The sequence below is a fragment of the Scyliorhinus canicula genome, chromosome 18 (assembly GCF_902713615.1).
Source record: "Scyliorhinus canicula chromosome 18, sScyCan1.1, whole genome shotgun sequence".
NCBI classification, from domain to species: Eukaryota; Metazoa; Chordata; class Chondrichthyes; order Carcharhiniformes; family Scyliorhinidae; genus Scyliorhinus; species Scyliorhinus canicula.
Genome location: NC_052163.1, coordinates 106,290,923 through 106,312,083, shown reverse-complemented (window position 1 = coordinate 106,312,083; position 21,161 = coordinate 106,290,923). Strand labels below are relative to the sequence as shown.

Below are 21,161 nucleotides of genomic sequence, written 5' to 3'. Positions count from 1 at the left end.
CCATATTAATTGGTAGAGTTTAGTTGCTTTGAAAGTGTAAGTTTTTTGAAAACAATTTTGCAATGTTTTATAAAATGCAATAAGAGACATTTCTCTTTTTGTTTGCATCACTTTAGCCCAAGTGGAAAGAAGTTCAGAAGCAAGCCACAGCTTGCACGGTACCTGGGGAACTCTATGGATCTGAGCAGTTTTGATTTTCGAACAGGGAAAATGCTGATCAGCAAACTGAACAAGAACAGACAAAGGCTACGCTTCGACTCTGCCAACCAGGTCAAGGTATTTGCGATTTCAACATTTTCACCAGTTTATTGTATTTCACAATGATTTGAAGAATCATCCGTATGCCCTTATCTTAATTCCCGATAGAAATTTCTATCAACTCAATTGGCTTTTATATATCTAAGATTGGAAGCAAAACAGACTCCACCCTTTGCCTGTCCAAGCTCCAGTCATATTATGCATGCTCAGCAGAATAGATGAAATTGCTCTACAAACCTGAGTGTTTTCACTTATTTGAGTTTGGAATGCCAATGAAAGCCTTGGAGACCTGCTTCCAGGCCTCTACTGAAGCTGAAAGTATAACCAGCTGCTTGAAGGTGTGTGAAAATAGACTGATGCATGGAATACGTTTGCTTCATCATTTATAGTGAAGCTCCTGACCATCCCTTGATATGGTTAAGATTGGCAACGTATCTTTTTTAAAAATCGGATATCTTCAATCATGTGTAATCTGTTTCACTGGTGGAAATGTTTGGGGAGACTAGAAGTATCAGCATGCAATGGCTTTTGCATAAGATAATGATTTCAGGTTCATATCATTGCTCGTTCTGCCCTTGGGTGAATTTAATTTCCCTGAGCCAAAATGGCCCATTTATTGCAGCATCTGGACAACAAGGATAATCTTGTGCATTTTTTTTTCCTGCTGCCAGTTGCTTATATGGATACTTTTTTAAAAATTGAAAGTACCCAATTCATTTTTCCAATTAAGGGACAATTTAGCATGGCCAATCCACCTACCCTGCACATCTTTGGATTGTGGGGGCGAAACCCACACAAATGCGGGGAGAATGTGCAAACTCCACACGGACAGTGACCCAGAGCTGGGATCGAACCTGGGACCTTGGCGCCATTGATACTGCTGCTGGCCACCACTCAAAGGTGTACACTGCTCATTGGGATTAAGGCAGAGGGGCATCAAAGCCAACTAAGGAGCATTCTGTCTTCACTTGGAGGCCACCATCTTAGGAAAGGATGGTCACTCTTTCTTTCATTTTGCTCCCCTTTCTCAAGCAGTGACTGTTTCTCCAATATGATGGTGATAACTGTCAGGGAGTACTTGAAGGGGGAGGATATCATTTCGGAGCATGATTCTGACTGTCCAGTAAGACTTTGGGGGCAGCACGGTAGCATAGTGGTTAGCGCAGTTGCTTCACAGGTCCAGGGTCCCAGGTTTGATTCCCGGCTGGGTCACTGTGCGGAGTCTACACGTTCTCCCTGTGTCTGCGTGGGTTTCCTCCGGGTTCCTCCCACAGTCCAAAGACGTGCAGGTTAGGTGGATTGGCCATGATAAATTGTCCTTTGTGACCAAAAGGGTTAGATGGGGATATTGGGTTACGGGGATAGGGTGGAAGTCAGGGCTTAAGTGGGTCGGTGCGGACTCGATAGGCCGAATGGCTTCCTTCTGCACTGTATGTTCTATGTTAAACTTCACAGTGGAGGGGACTTCGGGAGGAAGTGGGTGGCTGAATTGTAAAAATAAACGAATGAAGAGGAGAAATGTCATATCAGTTAAGAAAATTTGCACCCGATTTGAAACCACTAAGGCATTTGCAGATTTTAGGACCTTTCTGTACACTATTGAATTCTAGAACTCTCAACAAGAAATCATTATCTCGGTGGAAAAGGTAAAGCTGCTGAAATTCCCCATATGTGATGAATTGTTTGGTAACTTAATATTGAAAACATAATAAAATATATGTAATATACCATAATCATTTTATAGAAGTATATTGTGTATATTATAATGTCCAAATCTTGTGTATTGTGTTAAATTTGGCCACATTTATAATGCAAAATTAGTCTTTGGATTCTGATTAATTTGTTCAATATCATGTATTCTAAAATGTTTAAAATTGGTACTAGTTGCAGCTCGGGCACATCATCCATATTCATGAATTGATTAATTTTTACAGGGCAAACCAGATCTGAACACTTCACTACCTGTTAGACAGACTGCTTCAATTTTCAAACAACCAGTTACTAAAGTGACCAACCACCCCAACAACAAAGTAAAAATGGATCCACAGAAAGCTGTAGAACAGCCCCGACAGGTGACTGATTATCAATGTATTTGTAAATCCGTGCAAATTTTATAGACTATTGCAGCAGCCTTTTGTTTTTGTCCAATTTCATAAGTATGTAATTAATGTCACCAATATTTTTCCCCTATTTGCCCCCACCCAAAGGCACTGATGCTTGCAAAAATCCTTTTTTAATGCATCAGCAACATTCTGGCAGCTTGCCAATATGAGGAATCTGTGTATCTAGAGCTTAATTGTCCAAGCCAGGATATTGCTTCAGAGCTTAATTCTGTCTCAGCCAACCTCTGCATGCATATGCTTTTCACATGCATATTGGATAGTAATGACTAATATGGTTTAGTATTGTCACATACTATATATTGCTGACTAAGCAAGCCATTGGGGTGTTCGTGTTTTTAAAGGCTGTCCACTTTTATTTGTCTGCAATTTCATTTTTAAAAGTATTTTTAACATTTTTTAATTTGAAAAATGCAAGATAGAAAAAATAAACAAATTGACATACGTCAACCAGAAAAAGAAAAACCCCTCAAAATCTGAATCCCCCCCCACCCCACAACTAACAGTGACCAATTCCTTGGAAGAAACCATAGAAGGCTGCCATTTCCGATAGAACCCCTCGATAGCTCCCCTCACGGTGTACTTGAGTTTATCATTCCAAGTGACTGGCCTGACCGAGAAACCCCATGTCACCGTCAGCAGTGTACCCCCACCTCCCCTCCCCCCAACTTATAAACCTACAGACTTGTCTGCAATTTCTATTTAAACTTCCGCTCAAATAAAATGGCCTTTGAGTTCCTACTGTTTTTAATTAAAATGCTTCTTTAAAAGAGTTAGCTTACATAACAAAACTATTGCCCCCCCCAGTTTGCGCTTTAAAATATTTTTCCATAACGTTTTTCAGTTATTCTGGGAGAGGAAGCTGACTGGATTGAATGCCTTTGATATTGCAGAAGAAATCATCAAGACTATGGATCTACCTAAAGGCCTACAAGGTGAACACACAGATTTTTGAAATATTGCCTACTTTTTTATTTGGAATTAGGGAGGATATTTTGGCAGGTTTTAATTCACAGTTTGACTTAAATTATTTTCAGATGGTTGTGCTCATCACTTTTGCTTTTGTGTACTAAAATTTGAATAGTCTCTTGAGTTTAGAAATTTGTGCAATTGTATGTTCGTATTCCTGCAGATATACATAAATTGTGCTGAGCTAGATTTCGGCCTTTCAGCAGCTTCTCGCAGCAAGTCTTTCTCGTCCCGCTGTCTCCTGTGCTTAAAAGTGTGCTGTACTGTCCAAAATCCATTGTAATTATGCCCAATTAGAACTGCTTGTAGCAAAGATAACCCCCGCAGACCTATTCACTCCTACCTGATGACAGCAAAAATCTGAACTCCTGTGCGACCTGGCCATTCACTAGTGAGAGGACAGGAAAAGAGTACAACCTGACAGTTTGCAGATCCCTGATCTTCCTCCTACCTCTCTTCCCCCCCCCCCCCCCCCCCCCCCCCCCCCCCCCCGTCCAGTCGTTAAAGTAGTTGGACAAATGAATAAAGTGAGTCGTAACAAAGAAGCAGCATGAACCTAGAGCTGGGAATTTTTGGCAGCTTCTGTAATTTTATCCCCATCTACTCTTCAGTGAGCAGAGATGAAAGCAGATTTAAAGGTGTGATTATCGGCAGCACAGTGGATAGCATTGTGGCTTCTCGGTGCCAGGGTCCCAGGTTCGATTCCCTGTTGGGTCGCTGGCTATGCGGAGTCTGCACGTTCTCCCTGTGTCTGTGTGGGTTTCCTCCGGGTGCTCCAGTTTCCTCCTACAGTCCAAAGACATGCAGGTTAGGTGGATTGGCCATGCTAAATTGCCCTTTGTGTCCAAAAAGGTTAGATGGGGTTATTGTGTTACAGGGATAGGGTGGAAGTGAGGGCTTAAGTGCGTTGGTGCAGACTCGATGGGCCGAATGGCCTCCTTCTGCACTGTATGTTCTATGTTCTAGACCAGATCATGATGACTTTAAACTTCACTATCTTGGGGACCGTTGTCCCTTTCTAAAGCACTGTCCCCCTTGTCGCTGTCCGTGTGGGGTTTGCACATTCTCTCCTTGTCTGCGTGGGTCTCACCCCCAAAAACCCAAAGATGTGCAGGGTAGGTAGATTGGCCACACTAATTTCCCCTTAATTGGAAAAAATAATTTGGTACTTTAAATTTATTTTTAAAAAGTCACCCATTTCCTCGAAACACTTGTTTTGCATCTCCAAATCCCCTTTTGAGCCAAAGTCCTTAAATATATCGCAGATACTGGAAATCTGAATTCATTAGAAAATGCTTATCAGTTCTGGCGATGAATCACAATCTGAAACAATCCCTTTGTTTCTCTTTCTGCCAGGCTTGCTGAGTATTTCCAGCATTTGCTGTTTTTATTCCTTCAATGTATTGTTAGACAGACTTGTGAAAGGCGCCATATAATTACAACCACCATGTTTCTCAAAGTACTTTACCGTGAATGAAGCACTTTTGGAAGTACAGTCACTGTAGGGAACATATGTGGTGGCCAATTTGCACCCGGCAAACTCCCATAGACAGCAATGTGGTACTACCCAGCTGACATTTCTGTGATGATGATTAAGGGATAGATATTGATTAGGAATGACTCTTCTGTTCTACTTCGTAATAGTACCATAGCATATTTTATGGCCTTCTGAGGGGTGTATAAGGGCCTTGGTGTAACATCTCAATCAAAACACTGCACTTGCATCAGTGCAGCACACTCGCTGCTGCTCCGGGCACGTTGGCCTTGATTTTCGAGCTCAGGTTTTGGAGTAAGACTTGAACCGCAATTTTCTGACTCTGTCTTGCGTGTTGCCAACTGCTGCACACCCATACATCCATATCAATCTTTCTCACCGCTACTTTTAAAACTTTCCAATTGGGTTTCTGCTAGTGTCACAGCAACGCAAAAGCCCTAACAAGTCTAAAGTGGCAATCAATGCCTGTGACAATAGTATCTTTTTTTTTGTCTTTCTCAGTCTTTCTGCAGCTTTTAGCTCTTGTCATCCATCGACAACACTTCTCCAGCTCACTCAGTCTGCCTTCTCTTGGTTTCACTGATGTCTATCGATTAGTATCTCCAGCAGTGAGTTATTTTCCTGCGGCAACTTGATCCCGCCCATCCACCCACCAGGGATATACTCATGGCTTCCTCATTTTCATGCTGTTCTTTGCTGACGCTATTTTCAGATATTGGGTCAGTTCCATATACATGCCGATGACAATCACCACTTTTGACCCTCCACTGCCTCTGTTGAGATTGCTTGTCTGTCATTGGGCGCGATTCTCCGGCCGCGTTGCGCTCAAGCGAGAGCACAACATTGCAGGAGAATCTCGGGAGAGGCCTGCAGCGAGCCTTCCAACAGGCTCCCTGCCTTGTGAGATTCACCATAGGCCCGCAAGACGTTGGAGTCGGACCCCCGAATTGGGCGGGACCAAATTATATTTGTGGAAATCCAAGACGGATCCAAGTAAGTTTACCTACCTGCCCAGGATCCACTGGCCTTCCTTGATTCTCCAGTCTCCCAAGGGAGGTTGCAGGTGGGCGCTGATCAGTGCTGGCCTACACAAACATGGACCACGTGGAATGACACCCAGGAGGTCTCCCGGGCCATCGGAGACCCCTGGGTGGTCAGGGTAAATGGAGGGTGGCGCCCTGGAATGTGGGCACCTTGGCACTGCCAAGCCAGCAGGAGTACTGCCTGGGTGCCAGGATGACAGTGAAAGGGTGCCCAAGTGCCAGGCTGTCACCACCAGGGAACAAGGGGGGCTATTCCCATGAAGCAAAGATGGAGGGGGGGTTTGAAGGGTGGGGGAGTACAGGGCACGTAAGTCGGGGCCTCCGGGAAAGTGGGGATGGGGGGGGTGATGGGTGGGGTTCCTAGAAGGGAGGGGGTGCTATAAAGGGTTTTAGGGGCGACCCCTCGAGACCCCATAATGGGTGTCCCCACCTGGGGGGGTGTGGGGTACTGTCCAGGTGTGTGGGAAGTGTGAGCGGACCTGCAAGCACACTTGGAGATCAGGGCACCCTTTCAAAATGGGCGGCCTGCTTCAGCTCCCCAGTGCTAAAACAAATTCGAAGTGTGGGTTAAATGGGTGAGAGACTCCCCAGAGCCTAAAAGAGTGGTTTATTGTATAGCGGTGGGGAACTCCCTGAAAAACCTGCCACAAATTAACTTAGAAACTTTTGGGCCGAATCACGCCCATTGTCCTTTCTGAGCCATGATTATCCCCCAGTTTAATATTGACAAGTCATTGTCTTCATCTCCCATCAAAAAAACTTCTCTCTCACTATCTTTTTCTGGCTTAAACATGCTGTTGTGACCTCTGACATATTCAACCCTGGGCTGAGTTTCTGACCCTATAATCTCCATTATGAAGGCTACTTAATTATTAGTCTGCAACATGGCCTGACCTGGCTGACCTCCCATTTTGTACCTCTGTAACTTCAAAATCTCTGCTCTCAGTTTCCCATCTTGCACAACGTCCTGCTACCCATCACCCTATCTACTTTGGCTGTTGGTCCCTGCAATGCCTTGGGTGTCGATTGTTTCATTCTTCTGTTCAAATCTCTTCATGGGTTCATTCTGTCCCATCTCTAACCTTCTCCAGCTCCATCTCCTCCTCATTGCTTCAACTCTGAGATTTTGTCCATCCTCCAATCTCTTTGCTCCTCCTTTGCCGTCTTGCCCATTGCTGTCGAGACCCCACGCTCTGAATTTTGCTTCCTAAATCTGTCCACCACCTTTTTTAAGGTGGTCTTTAAAATTCTTAAATCAACAATCTTGTTAATCACTTGTTTGGTTTAGAATTTTCTTTTTACTATGCGTTTTTGAAATGTCTTGCTACGTTAAAAGCGTATATAAGTTTTTAATCTGATGTTGTCACTCCATATTCTCTGAAAGAGCCAGGGTCGGCACAATTGGCTGAATGGCCGCCTCCTGGCTAAATCAATGCTTCCATTTTACTTTGTAGGTTGCTATTCTGCATGACTTGACACGTTCATGTTGAGTCTGTCGCCACTCCCATTTTCTTGATATCACCCATAGCCAGTTTGATCCTCTGTACATATCACCCATGCCAACAATTGTTTCCCTAACATATACCCAAGGCTTTCTCTTTAGAATTCCTCATCCATTCCCATATTTTAGCCACTGCCTTAAGCTTGTGTAACCTATGTGAAATTTTAACTAATCCTTTATCAGTTTTTTATGATCTAATTAAGATGTAGTGGTGATGTAGTATTATTGTCACCACAAGTAATCCAGATCCACAGCAATGCCAAATGTCCTCTGAAATGCCATGACAAAATGACTAGATGGAATGGAACTGGATGGTCAACTCAGCATCAGCCTCGCACCCAAAACAACAATAGTACTCACTAACATCTGGGGGCTCGTGCCAGAATTGGCGAGCTGTCTCTCAGACTTGTCAAGCAAGAGCCTGATATAGTTTATTTTTCTATTCATTCATGGAATATGGCTGGCTCTGCATTTATTGCCCTTAAATGAGTGGTTTGCTATACCATTTTAGGGATTGCTGCGGTCAGGAGTCACATGTAGGACAGACCAGATGAGAATGTGGTGAATCAGGTTGGGTTTTTTGCGAGAATTGACTATGGTTATCATTTGGATTTATAATTCCTGATTTTTATTCAATTTAAATTTCACCACTGGCCATGGTGGGATTCAAACCCAGAGCAGTAACCTGGGTTTCTGGATTACTGCTCCAGTGACAATACCACTATGCCACCAACTCTGAGAGTCATACTCATGGAATAATATCTTAGTGTCCCAGACATCGGTGTCACACCTCCTGCATGCTTCCTGTCCCACCGGCAGGACCGACAAAAGAGAGGTGGCAGCACAATGGTATTCAGTCGGAAAGGGGTTGCCTTGGGAATCTCCATGAAGTCTCCTGGCATCCGATGAATCATAGGCAAAGAAACTTCCTGCTGATTGTTAATGTCCTGCCCTCATCAGATGAATCGGTTTTCCATGTTGAACACCACTTGGAAGAAGCACTGCAGGTGGCAAGGGCACAGAATATACTCTGGGTGGGGGACTTCAATATCCTTCATTAAGAGGAGCTTGTTGGCCTTACTACGTATCAAGCTGGTCGAGTTGTAAGGGTCCCAACTGTTAGAGTTGGTCTGCAGCAGGTGGTGAGGGAACCAACAAGAGAGAAGAACATATTAGGCCTCAAGATACACCTGTCCAGGACAGTATTGATAGGTGTGACCACCGCATAGTCCTTGGAGAGACAAAATACCTCCATGTTGTGTGGCACTACCACCACATTACATGGCTTGGATTTTGAACAGACCTAACAAGGTTGGGCAATTATCATATGCTATAGGTTGTCGACAGTAAAATTGTACTCGACGTATAAGTGCAAAAGTTAAGGCTGAAGCATTTGTTACAATCTTCAGCCAGAAGTGCCGAGTGGATGCTCTATCTTGGCCTCCTGAAAATCCCCAGCATCACAGATGCCAACCTTCAACCAATTCAATTGTACTTTCAATCATCAACGAAGTGATGGAAGGGGTCATCAACAGTACCATCAAGCAGCATTTGCAAAGCAATTACGTGCTCACTGACATTCAATTTGGGTTCCGCCAGGATCAATGAGCTCATAACCTTGATTCAACTTTTTTATAATTTTAATTTCTATAAATTTAGAATACCAAATTATTGTTTTCCAATTAAGGGGCAATTTAGTGAGGCCAATCCACCTGACATGCAATTCTTTGGGTTATTGGGGTGAAACCCACGCAGACAGAGAATGTGCAAACTACATAGACAGTAACCCGGGGCTGGGATCGAACCCCAGCCTAGCGCCATAGTATGCAGCACTAACCACTGGGCCGTCCTACAGCCTTGATTCAAATATAGACAAAATAACTGAACTCCAGAGATCTGCTCTTGTCATCAGTGCAGCATTTGCTCGAATAAGGCATCAAAGAGCTCCAGCAAAAAGTCAATGGGAATCCGGGGGGGGGGGGGAACCTTCTGCTTGTTGGAGTCATATATAGAACAAAGGAAGATGCTTGTGGTTGTTGGAGGTTCAATCATCTCCGTACAGGACATCACTGCAGGAGTTCTTCGGGGTGATGTCCTGGGCCTGACTATCCTTTTTCCCCTTAAATGTAAAGTACCCAATTATTTATTTTTCCAATTAAGGCGCAATTTAGCGTGACCAATTCACCTACCCTGCACATCTTTGTTGTGGGGGTGAGACCCGTGCAGACGCAGAGAGAATGTGCAAACTCCACACGGACAGGATTGAACCCGGATCCTCAGCAGCGTGAGGTAGCAGTGCTAGCCACTGTGCCACCATGCCGCCCTGGGTCCAACTATCTTTAACGGCTTCATCAATGAGCAATCTTCCATTATAAGGTCAGAAATGGGGATATTGGGACAGCACGATGGCGCAGTGGGTTAGCCCTGCAGCCTCACGGCGCTGAGGTCCCAGGTTGGATCCCGGCTCTGGGTCACTGTCTTTGTGGAGTTTGCACGTTCTCCCCGTGTTTGCGTGATGTGCAAGATAGGTGGATTGGCCACGCTAAATTGCCCCTTAATTGTAAAAAATGAATTGGGTACTCTAAATTTTTTTTTAAAGTGGAGATGTTCACTGTTCAGTACTCACTGAAGAGAGGTCTTTCGCTGCATAAATGCACAGCTCGCACTCAGTTGTGCATTAAAACCTAATGGAATAGTTAGCAGTTCACATGTCTTTCCGAGTTTGATGAAGGAGGGAGCTTTTCTCACTCTGCATTTTAAGTTCAGATGCCTAGGGTCAAATCCGGATTGACTGTACAGGTCCTTCAAAGTAAAGACATTTCAGCAGGTCATGTAGATGGGTCCCTCCAATTTCTTGCAGGTGAACTCCGAGCTGTTTGAAACAGGTTGGAGGAGGCTTTTAAAAGTCTACATTTCACAGGTCTGAAAGGCAAGGCCAGTCTTTTCTTTGCAGCTGCAATGTTGTTACTGATGGTCTGCAGACTGCAGTCTCTGATTTTGGATAAAATGGCTTCAAAAATCAGAGGGCAGTTTCAATCACATGTCTGGCCCTTGATACATGATGGAAGGCAAATGATGGTATTTCATAGTGAAGGATCTTCAGGCGCATGGTCAAAAGCTTTGATATACAACAGAAGTTAAATAGCGGTTCAAGCACTTCAGTCTCAATACTTGTTCTTGATTGCCCTCCTTTGTTACATGGCAGAGCTGCAGTCAGAGTCTTGACAATAGCAGGTGTGAAATTCCACAGAAGACTGCTCTTCAGGCATGTCCATTCAAGAGATGTCCCAATCCATAATAATCCAATTTGGAAATTTGCAGAAAGCCTCCCAGGATGTTGAAGTTGCAAAAGTCAGGTCACGCCTTCGACAACCATCTTACAGCTGATCAGGATCTATTAGGAATTGTTTTTTAAACTAATATTTTCATGTCTTTACTGGCATTTCAGAAGCTATTTGCAAGTTAGCTTTTCTCATTTAAAAAGCCTGGCATTTTTGCTTCTTAGACACTTTAAGACTGGCATATCCGTTACTTGGGTAAGTGATTTAGGGCTTAAGGGTGACTGCAAAAATCTGCTTCTTGAAAAAACAGATTATTAATTGAAATTGTTTGCATATATTCTTTTACAGGTGTGGGGCCAAGTTGCACAGATGAAACTTTGTTGTCTGCTATTGCAAGTGCTTTGCACACGAGTTCCAATCCTATTACTGGACAGCTCTCTGCAGCAGTAGATAAGAATCCTGGTGTATGGCTGAATACCTCTCAACCCCTCTGCAGAGCTTTCATGGTCACAGATGAGGACATTAGGTAGGAGCACTAATTGTCCTGTCCTTTTGTGTTATTGAGTTATTTCATTAAATCATAAATATGAACTGGAGTGATTTTGGTTTTGTACATTTACTGCAAGTTGGAAAGTTTTTTCTTCTTGGGGATGTTTTGTTCTGGCAGTAAGCAGAGACAGGATTACCCAGTGAAGGTAAGATTAAAATTTCAGCTGGAGTCCAATACATTCAGTCATCAAACATTCAGTGATGGGTGCATTGGTTAGTTTTCACAGGGCATCCAGTATAAATGCAGCAAATGGGAAATATTTTTGCATTGGTGGCCCAAATTGGTTAGTCCTAATTAATGATGTTCCTTCACATACGGCATTATCTTCAGAATGTGACATTGGTTCAGAATCACATTACGCTTGGATTTGTGCTGTTATCTCAATTTTTCACACTTTTCTGTTTAAATCATTGAAGGATAACCTGCTTAGCATGTATTCTCACATAACGTTTGCAAGCCAAACCCCAATGCCATTAAATGCAAACTTGTTATTTAATCATGTTTGCAATACACTTTTACTACTTTAGAGCTGTTTGTTTTCTGTGTTTCTAGGACCCTGGACATTAAAATGAATCATTCAGTCCATTTTGTACAGTATTTACTTTGTTGGGGACACTGAACATTTCTCTACTCATTTCAACTGATTCATTGGCCTCGCTTGCTCTTCAACCAAACTTTCCAGTTTTAATTACACAACGCATCAATGCTTTTGGAAGTTCAGTTCTGATAGTTGTGCAATTCTTAATAATGATCTTTGCTATGTCTTTTTCCTCTCTGTGTACCAAATGGTGCAACTTTGATGTGCTGTTACAATAAAGATTACCTTGTAGGATGATCTTTCTTTGAATTTTGCATATTCTTCGTGCTGTGATATGTTGCTCTGTTTATCTGGTTCTAAATATGGCGGTCAATATGGCCGCCTTCCTTAATCCTGATTATGTTTGCTCTAGAGTCGCCAGGTATCTTTCGATACCGCCACAAGGTTCAAACCCGAATACTGATCAAAGAACCAATGCACCAGTTAGTTAGTTCAAAGTCAATACTATTTATTTACACACACAGTAATATCTACTCGTGCACAAATACCATAAACTAAACTATCTCTAATGCTAACGCCTATACTTAACTTCGGGTGCCCACTCAGTCAGAGGAACAATGGCCGTTGTTCGGATCTGAGGCTGTTGAGTACGAAGATGTAACAGAAGAACAGTTAAGGTCGTCCGTCTGATGGCGAGCGCTGACCGTGGACTTACTTGCTTCTGGTGCAGCTGGTGGACGGGTCTCTCCGCTTCAAGAGCCGAGTCGAAGAGAGTGATTCTCTCTCGGGGGCTTCTTACACTCGAAGGGGGCTTCGCACGCTTTTGGGCGGGCCTTGAACTTGGCCCCAATTAATTGGACCGCTTCTTGATCATCGGTATCGGTCTCGACCAATAAAGGGGTGGGTGCCCTGATGGCTGGGCGTGTCTTAGGTCGCCATTGGCCTTGCTTTTTTGTGTCTTTTCTGGCGCCGGGGTGTCTGCCTTAGTATTGTCTACTTGAATGTTAACCCTTTGTTCCCGGAGATGGGCCATCAATATGCTAATTGACCTACAGTTTCAGTCTCGTCTGGGAGTTACCTTCTCAATAGGCATCCAGGCTCTGTGCCTGCCTGCTTTCTTAGCATTGTTCATGTTTCCCTATGTTCTTTGCAAACATCCATTTTGTATTCTGGAAGTGGCCATCCCAGATGGCTACAGATATGTATTTTCTATGCAGGAATTTGCGATGAGTTTCGCTTCATGTCAAAATGAACTGGCGTTATGGTACAATTCCAGTGTCTTTGTGCAACAGAAGACCAAATAGTCACCAACCAGCCACATCAGTGTCTTTTTTTTTAAGGCAGAGCATAAATAGTTTTCCCAAGTATTTACTTTGGTGGCAGATTTTGTTTACTGCCTTGCAGTGACTAGAAAATGAGCAGACAATTCCTCTCAAACACCACTGTTATTGTCGAGCTATTCTAGATTCTATGACTGGAGGGCCAGATTTGGATCAGAAATACGCAAGCTTAGTCAGTTGAAATTACCTAATTCTGTATGAGCCATAGAACTTTGTAACACAGAAAATGGCTCATTTGACACTTTTGGCAGATTCTAACTCTGAGGGACAAGTCAGGGTGGGGTGTTAACCCTCTAAAAAGTGGTGTCTAGCCGGGAACCCAACATATACCGGCCCACATATGGGTTTAGCCACAGTGCATTTGGAGGCAAGTGAAAAATCCCCTGTGGAGCTGTTGGAAAAGTAATTTTAATGCTTTTTGTCAATTAATTGCAAATTTAACCCAGGTTCTGTCTTCACAACCAGCAAATAGGTTTCTTGAGCTGCAAAATTTGCTACGGTTAAAAAGGTGAGAGCACAGCTTAGAGCCATTGTTCAATGAAAGCTTGCTTACTATGGGCTGCCTATGTGGAAGGCTCGGGCTCACAGCATTTGTTCAGAGAGCAAGATTTCTTTGCTTAGTGGGTGATTTCCACCTTTCTGACTAATATTGGCCTTGCTTTGATCTGGCTTTCCTTGCTGTCAGACTTCACTGCAACTTTTGTGGAGGGTGACAGAGGTGTGGATGTGAGATGTCAATAAGATTAGGGCGAGGATGGCAAATGGTGCAGTGGTTAGCACTGAGACTGCGACGCTGAGGACCCGGGTTCGAATCGCAGCCCTGGGTCACTGTCCGTGTGCAGTTTGCACATTCTCCACATGTCTACTTGGGTTTTGCCCCCACAACCCAAAGATGTGCAGGTTAGGTGGATTGGCCATGCTAAATTGCCCCTTAATTGGAAAAAAATAATTGGATACTCTAAATTTAAAAAAAAAAAATAAGATTAGGGTGGTTGTTCAGATAGAGATGTAGTTCACTTCCATCCCTCACATTCAGCTGAACCTTCTGGGAAGAATCATCAGCCAGGGAGGCAGGCAACTTGGCAATTTTGACCCCATCTGGGGTCATTACCTAGAGCATCTTCCTTTTGACAAAATGTGAGCCACCATCATCACACCTGTGCAGTGGTCAGGAAACTCGGAAGCAGGATGCTAATGTGATGACTGACCTAAAGAGCCATAACAAAATCTGCTGATTTCTTTAAAAATGGGTTCCCGACACACTTCTTACCCCTCCTGCTGCACATGGCACCATTTCGGTAAAATTCCACCCTTTGTCTCTTTCCAGATTCTGTTCGTGCAATCCAAAACTAATCTCACTGCCCTGTTGGCTCTACTCTTTCTCTGCTTCCAATATTTACCGTTACTGAATTCCCCCACCATCAACATCCTAGGGATTACCATTGACCAGAAAGCCGAGCAGACTGAATTGGACCAGACTGAACGGGTCAAAGGCTGGGAATTAAGTGGCAAGTAACTCACCAACTGACACCCAAAGCCGTCCACCATTCACAAAGCACAGGTCAGGAATGTCTTGGAACTTGGCTGGATGAGTGCAGCTCCAACAAAAACAAAGATGCTCAGCACCATCTAGGATAAAACAGTTTGATAAGCATCCCATCCCATCACCCTCTCCCACACAGTCACACCCCCTCCCACCAAGAGTGGCAGCAGTGTGCGCCTTAGACACTGTGGACTGCAGCAACTCACCTCCTTTGACAGCACCTTCAAAGCCATGACCTTTACCACCTAGAAGGACAAGAGTAGCAGATGCTTAGGAATGCCACCTGTTAATTGTCCTCAAGCCACACACAATCCAGACTACAGTCTCCGCAATCTTCCTCATGAGATGAAAGGTAGACAGTATGAGGGAGCATTACACTGTCAAGGGTGCCATCTTTTGGATCAGACACCAAATGAGGCTCTGTCTACACTTAAGAGGAACACAGGAGCTATCCCTGGTGTCTGACCAATGTTTCTACCTCAATCAATATCACTAAAGGCATAGTTCTAATATCGCAGTTTATGGGAGCTTTTCTGTGCAAATTGGCTGTTACATCTCTTAAATTGATATATTTCAAAGTACTACATTGGCTTCAAGCACTTTCTGATGGTTTGAGGCTGTGAAAGGTACTTTATAAATGCAAGTTTGTATTCCGAATGTTAGTTTATTGGTGTCACTGTTTAATCAGCCTGCTAAACACACATTGTTTGCTTTTCCTTTTTATTGAAGAGTGGTCCCACATTGACGACACAGAACCATTGGAGTAGATTTTCATCTTCACCTGGCAGCAGTCTGGAGATGGAAATCACATACTGTGCGTTCTATCTTTTTCTGACACTACCAGCATCATGTCTGATTAGCATCTTCCATTTGCCTATATCAAACCTTGTATTTCTTTTTTTTTAATATATAAATTTAAAGTGCCCAATTCATTTTTTTTCCAATTAAGGGGCAATTTAACGTGACCAATCCACCTACCCTGCACATCTTTGGGTTGTGCGGGTGAGACCCACGCAGACACTGAGAGAATGTGCAAACTCCACACGGACAGTGACCCGGGGCCGGGATCGTACCTGGGTCCCCGGAGCCGTGAGGTAGCGGTGCTAACCACTGCGCCCCCATACCATCCATATCTAACATTGTTACAAATACTCTGAATCTAATCCTAAATTATATTTACTATCTCTAATTATACCTTGTAAGTGATCAGTTAACTTTTGACGTATTTAAATTCACACTGCGGGTGTCTAGGTAATATTTGGGAATATGTACCTGCAGTACAATTAGCTACTTTTGCTGCTGTTGCCATCTAAACCCTTCTGCCTCTAATTTACTTAGTAACAATATTTCATTGAACTAAAATCAAATGGAAAAGTGAAGAAAATTAATTGATTTCTTACACCTTCCCCTCCTGGGGAATTACACTAGTGCGGGCTTACTTTTGCACTGTAGCAGATTCAGACTTCATTTCAAGATCCATTTATCTCAGGTGGGCGTCACCTCACAGAGGACTAGCTGCTGAGAAATTGCAAATGGTATTGAGCAAGACCATCGAAAATCAAGGTCTGCTTTAGTCAGTTCTTTCAGAGTAGATTATTTATTGACTGGGTGATAAAAACAAAGCAACTTCAGCTTCAGGGGACCAACTGTTTTATATTAATATTTGATTTCGCTCCAAGCAAAAAATAGTTTGGAACCACAGCAATAAGCTACTTTATTAGCATTGACTTCAAACAGTTGCATGCCCATAGTTTGCAAAGCTACTGATATATCGGCTTGTCCCCATTCCAAATTAAGACATTGTCTTAACATGCTGTTCAAGCTTTTTGTCCATTGGCCCATGGCCATCAGCAGTTAATGGATGTTTTTGTGCCACGCACACCTTTTTTCCTTCTGCCTGTTTTCTCATTGCTGTCAATCATTTATGATTTCAGTGAGGGACAATTGACTGGGAAGAGTAATAATGAGAAATGATTGAGGAGGTGTGGAAATGAGCGATTTATGAGGCAAAAGTGGAAGAGAATTAGTTAAAAGGGTGGCCAATGTATCTGTAATTGCTTCCCTCTGCCGTTAAAATTCTTTCATGGGCGGCACGATGGCGCAGTGGTTAGAACTGCTGCCTCATGGCACCGAGGACACTGGGTATGTGGAGTTTGCACATTCTGCGTGTGTCTCACCCCCACAACCCAAAGATGTGCAGGGTAGGTGGACGGGCCACAGTAAATTGCCCCTTAATTGGAAGAAATTTTTTTAAATTCTTGCATGATCTACATTCTATGTCCATGATCCAGAAATAGACACTGGTACAACATTTGAGATCTGCCCGTTTAGTAAGATATTTGATCAGCCTTTAAGAAATAGCTGAACGTTCCACTATTTAAAGTGTTCACATGTATTTATTGCAGGAAGCAAGAAGAACTTGTACAACAGGTGCGGAAGAAGTTGGAGGAGGCGCTGATGGCTGATATGCTAGCACATGCTGAAGAATCTGGCAAGGGGTCAGATATAGCACAAGACAAAGAAGAGGATGTATAGCCAAGGTATCTTGCATATGAAGAGAATCTTAGTGGTTGTCCAATTACTATGAACTTTATATGTTGCATTGAGTTTCCACCAACAAAATACATCACAATATGTGAGTTTCATTCAGCAGCCTCCATTCTTTACTGGAGTTGAGCCAAGTTGGTTGATATTTGTTCGGAAAGTGACCCTGGTGTCAGGCACACACGCAAGTGACACATTTGGTATCAGTCCATAATAAAATTCACTAGTGCTGACCTGACCTGATGCAAGTTTCTTTACTCGGGAATAAATTTCCTGTTGGTGATTCTAACATTTACAATCTATTACTTTTGGGTAGGTAACCTCAGTTATTGTTTTGTTCCTGAATGAATAAGATTGATTAGCCTTTTTTTAATCAGTTGCTTATGCCTCACCAATGCTCTATTTTCTTGCTCAACATCTTTTTAAAAAATAAATTTAGAGTACCTAATTCTTTTTTTCCCCAATTAAGGGGCAATTTTAGTGTGGCCAATTCACCTACCGTGCACATCTTTTTGTGTTGTGGGGTTAAACCCCCACAGACATGGGAGAATGGGCAAACTCCACACAGACAGTGACCTGGGTCTGGGATCGGTGCTGTGAGACAGCAGTGCTAACGCAACGCCCCTTTCTTGCTCAATATCTGTTTCAGTGCCAAATGTACCACTGCCTAGTGCCAAATAGCACCATGTTGATTTCAAGCCAAATGAAAGGCTTGAATTGTTGCATGTCACACATTTTCTTGGCTGTTTACTGGGACTGGTTCCTTATAATATCTAGAATCAATCAGGATAATTTGTCAAAAAGCTCAAGCAAAATTGATCATAATTTGACCTGTTCAATACCAGTGCAGAAATGATTGATGTCCTCCCCTGTTTGTATAATACTATCAAACAACTAAATACAATCTGTTTGGTACTGTGATACAAGGGAGAAAGGTAACATCAACTCCCACTAAACCTGAAGTGGATTTGGACCAGAAGCGTTCAGAATGCTCCAGTCAGAAATATGAGGAGTCTAGGAGCACTTGCTTTAAGAACAAAGCCTTGACCTATGTTACAAGTGACTACACTTCAAAAACACTTAATTGAAAAGCACTATGTATGAATGCAAGTCTTTTGACTATTCTACAGTTGAATGTCATAATTCCCAAAGTCCCTACACTTGGGATGGAGCATACCCTTGCATCAAATCCCAAATGACAAACCCTGTGGCTTTGTGATTAAGCGTGCCCAGATGCCTTTGCACTGCCACTCAGTGATTGTGTGCCACAAAGTCCAGTGATCTAGGTTCACTCACCATGCTTTCAGGTGAAAGGGAACATAGTACACGCTCCTTGACAATAACCAGTCACCCCATTCATTGAGGACCTGCATCAGACTATCGAAATACAGCAACAGGTTGTAAGTTGACACAGAGCCATTGTCTATGGCCAAGTAACTCTATCTGCCAGTTTGCTTTCCTATGTTTTCTTTTGCATTCCCCCGAGACTGCAGCAATATCTTCAACAGAGAGATTAATGGCACATTCAACTGCTACTAAAAGCATCTTCAGGTTTATACATATGCCCTGCCCAGAAGCTTAGAGAGGGATTCCAGCAACCATCTATTTCTTATTTTGACTAGTTTCAAACCCATGTACCACAATGAATGAAAGATTTAGAGCAGTACATTGCTTCAAATTCCTGGTGATTACCTGGCCTAGTCAAACTTCAAAATGTCAATTTCCATGTGGCATTTGGACTTATAACTACAGGTATCATATTTCATTTTTTTTTCAAAGTTGTAACTCCATTTGGGTATATTTTCTTCTCGCCTTCATACGGATGGGCATGTATTTAAACTATTAAACTAAGCTTCAAGTAATTCAGCAATTGTCGGTTCAGGCAGCCTTAGTATGCTACAGATATTGTTCACATGTAGAAATGAATACCACAAGTCTCACTTTTCATATATCCGGAATAAAATAATTATACATTTATCTCTTCCTAATTGATATAAATGCTTGGGCTAGGAAATGATTTGCTAGTAATCTAAATGTTCGTTTTCATCTTTTGGCCCAGGGATTGAATCTAGCTCGCTTTCTTTACAGCTAAATGTTCGAAGTTAGCACAAGTTTACTTGGACAACATTTTAATCCAGTAATGCAGTGTGTTGCAGTTTCAAGCTCCAATTAAATGACATCAAACCATCCTGTATCACAATGTTTATAGTGGATCGAGTTACCAGGAGAGAAAAAATATATTTGCGGAGGTTATAAATTAATGCTGTTTTGTTCCTTATAGTAAGTGGTCTATCTTTTAGAAGGAAGCGTTATATTTTGTTCAGAAATATTTTTTTCTGTTTGCTACTAGGAAAGAGTTCTTAACATAATGCTGGGTTGTTGGAGGCCAGTGGAGAGCTCAGTCCTACATCTGACCTGAATGTGTTTTCTGACTGGCTATCACATCATTGCTTATATGCCTTTGGGGAGCCCATTTCTTGGACTTCTTGAATCGGCAGTTGGAAAGGCCTGCTACCCTGTACATTTTTAGCTGGTTTAGCTCAGTTGGCTGGACAGTTGGTTTGTGATGCAGAGCGAGGCCAGTAGCGCGGATTCAATTCCCGTACCAGCTAAGGTTATTCATGAAGGCCCCGCCATCTCAACCTTATCTCTGCCTGAGATGTGGTGACCCATGGGTTAAATCACCTCCAGTCAGCTCTCCTCAAATGGGAATCTACCCGATGGTCATCTGGGACCATGGCGACTTTACATTTTTAGCATAAATATTTTCTCACTCAAGAAATGCTTTAAAATGTAATTGTCTTTTGACATCTGGAGCCCGAGTCAGAATCTAGACTAGTCAGGTGAAATTCAGTTTGGCAGGGCCACTCCTGTGCCAAGTTACAAAGATGTGTCAATTCACAATTGGCGTAAATTAAAGGAAGGATTTGATTGAATTTGCAGAGCAGCTTGATGTTTGTATATAGCAATATGTATTGCTCATATTTTCTGCAATATGAATTTCTATTTATTTTCTTGGCAGGAAATTATTAGAATCCAATATTTTTCAGGGATGTGTGGACATAAAGATGAGTGAAAATATTCGTAAGGATGAGAATCACTGAATAATTGTATCATTTGGAATTTCTACATCCGAACTGGTTTATAATATGTTTGAAGAACTACTTTTCCAGTTTAAAAATAAAAGTACTTTTTGTCAGATGAAAACAGTCATTGTGATGGGCATGTAGACCATTGCCAGTAATCATTTTTAAACTTGAAGTTTGTTTTTATATGCTCACATTTTTTAAAGCTCTGTAAAATACTGTAAAATTTGATATGTGCAAGTTGTGTATTGGTAGGTATATTCTTTGTTTGCGGTTTAATCGTGAAATATGCATACATACATCTTTGGTGATGAGAGCACTAACGAATAAATCCAATATTTCTAGTTTTGTATGTTACGTTTCTAGAACATTGCATTCTTAATCCTGTAATGAGGCAATCTGCATTCATGCATGTTCTGTGGAAAATTGTTTTGAAAGTGTTTTGTAACGCATGTTTCCAATTCTTCCCACTTTCAGTAAGTGTACATTATGTGTAGTGGAACCAAACTGTAAAAGCTGAAGAAGCTTGTCAATAAAATCTATTTGCTAAATATTTTCTATTTTAATTAGTATTTTGGAGGTGAATTGAGGTGCTACTAGAGTTGATGTAATTTACAGTACTTCTCCCACCACAGTTTTGGATTCAGCTGCAACCCCACAATAACAAAGTTCCATAAAAGAATTGGCGTGCTTTGGGACCTATGTTTGAAGATAAATTAGTAAACTTACCTCACATAACAAAGTATTTTGGGATTATGTAATGACATGGGAGATGATAAATAGGCAGTTGTTGCATATGTTGAATTTGTACAGTCGGGTACTAATGAGAACCATGTCCCATCTTTAAAACTCTCGCTGGTTTAAAAAGCCACCGAGACAAAGGGTATTTTGTT

At 42.4% G+C, this 21,161-nt stretch overlaps 1 protein-coding gene across 4 annotated transcripts in view; it reads left to right on the top strand.

Annotated features, from left to right (window-relative positions):
• The window catches only part of mbd3a (methyl-CpG binding domain protein 3a), a 33,355-nt gene extending 12,534 nt beyond the window's left edge, over nucleotides 1-20,821 (top strand). For 2 of the 4 annotated variants that reach the window (XM_038777121.1, XM_038777124.1), the window contains 6 exons: nucleotides 117-276; nucleotides 2,193-2,330; nucleotides 3,223-3,313; nucleotides 11,016-11,193; nucleotides 17,044-17,178; nucleotides 20,205-20,821. In XM_038777121.1, the coding sequence (XP_038633049.1) occupies nucleotides 117-276; nucleotides 2,193-2,330; nucleotides 3,223-3,313; nucleotides 11,016-11,193; nucleotides 17,044-17,173 (697 nt within the window). In that variant the 3' untranslated portion in view covers nucleotides 17,174-17,178; nucleotides 20,205-20,821. The remainder of the gene's footprint in view (nucleotides 1-116; nucleotides 277-2,192; nucleotides 2,331-3,222; nucleotides 3,314-11,015; nucleotides 11,194-17,043; nucleotides 17,179-20,204) is intronic. The other 2 variants (XM_038777123.1, XM_038777125.1) reach the window with 1 other exon arrangement.
• The last annotated feature ends 340 nt before the right edge of the window (nucleotides 20,822-21,161 follow it).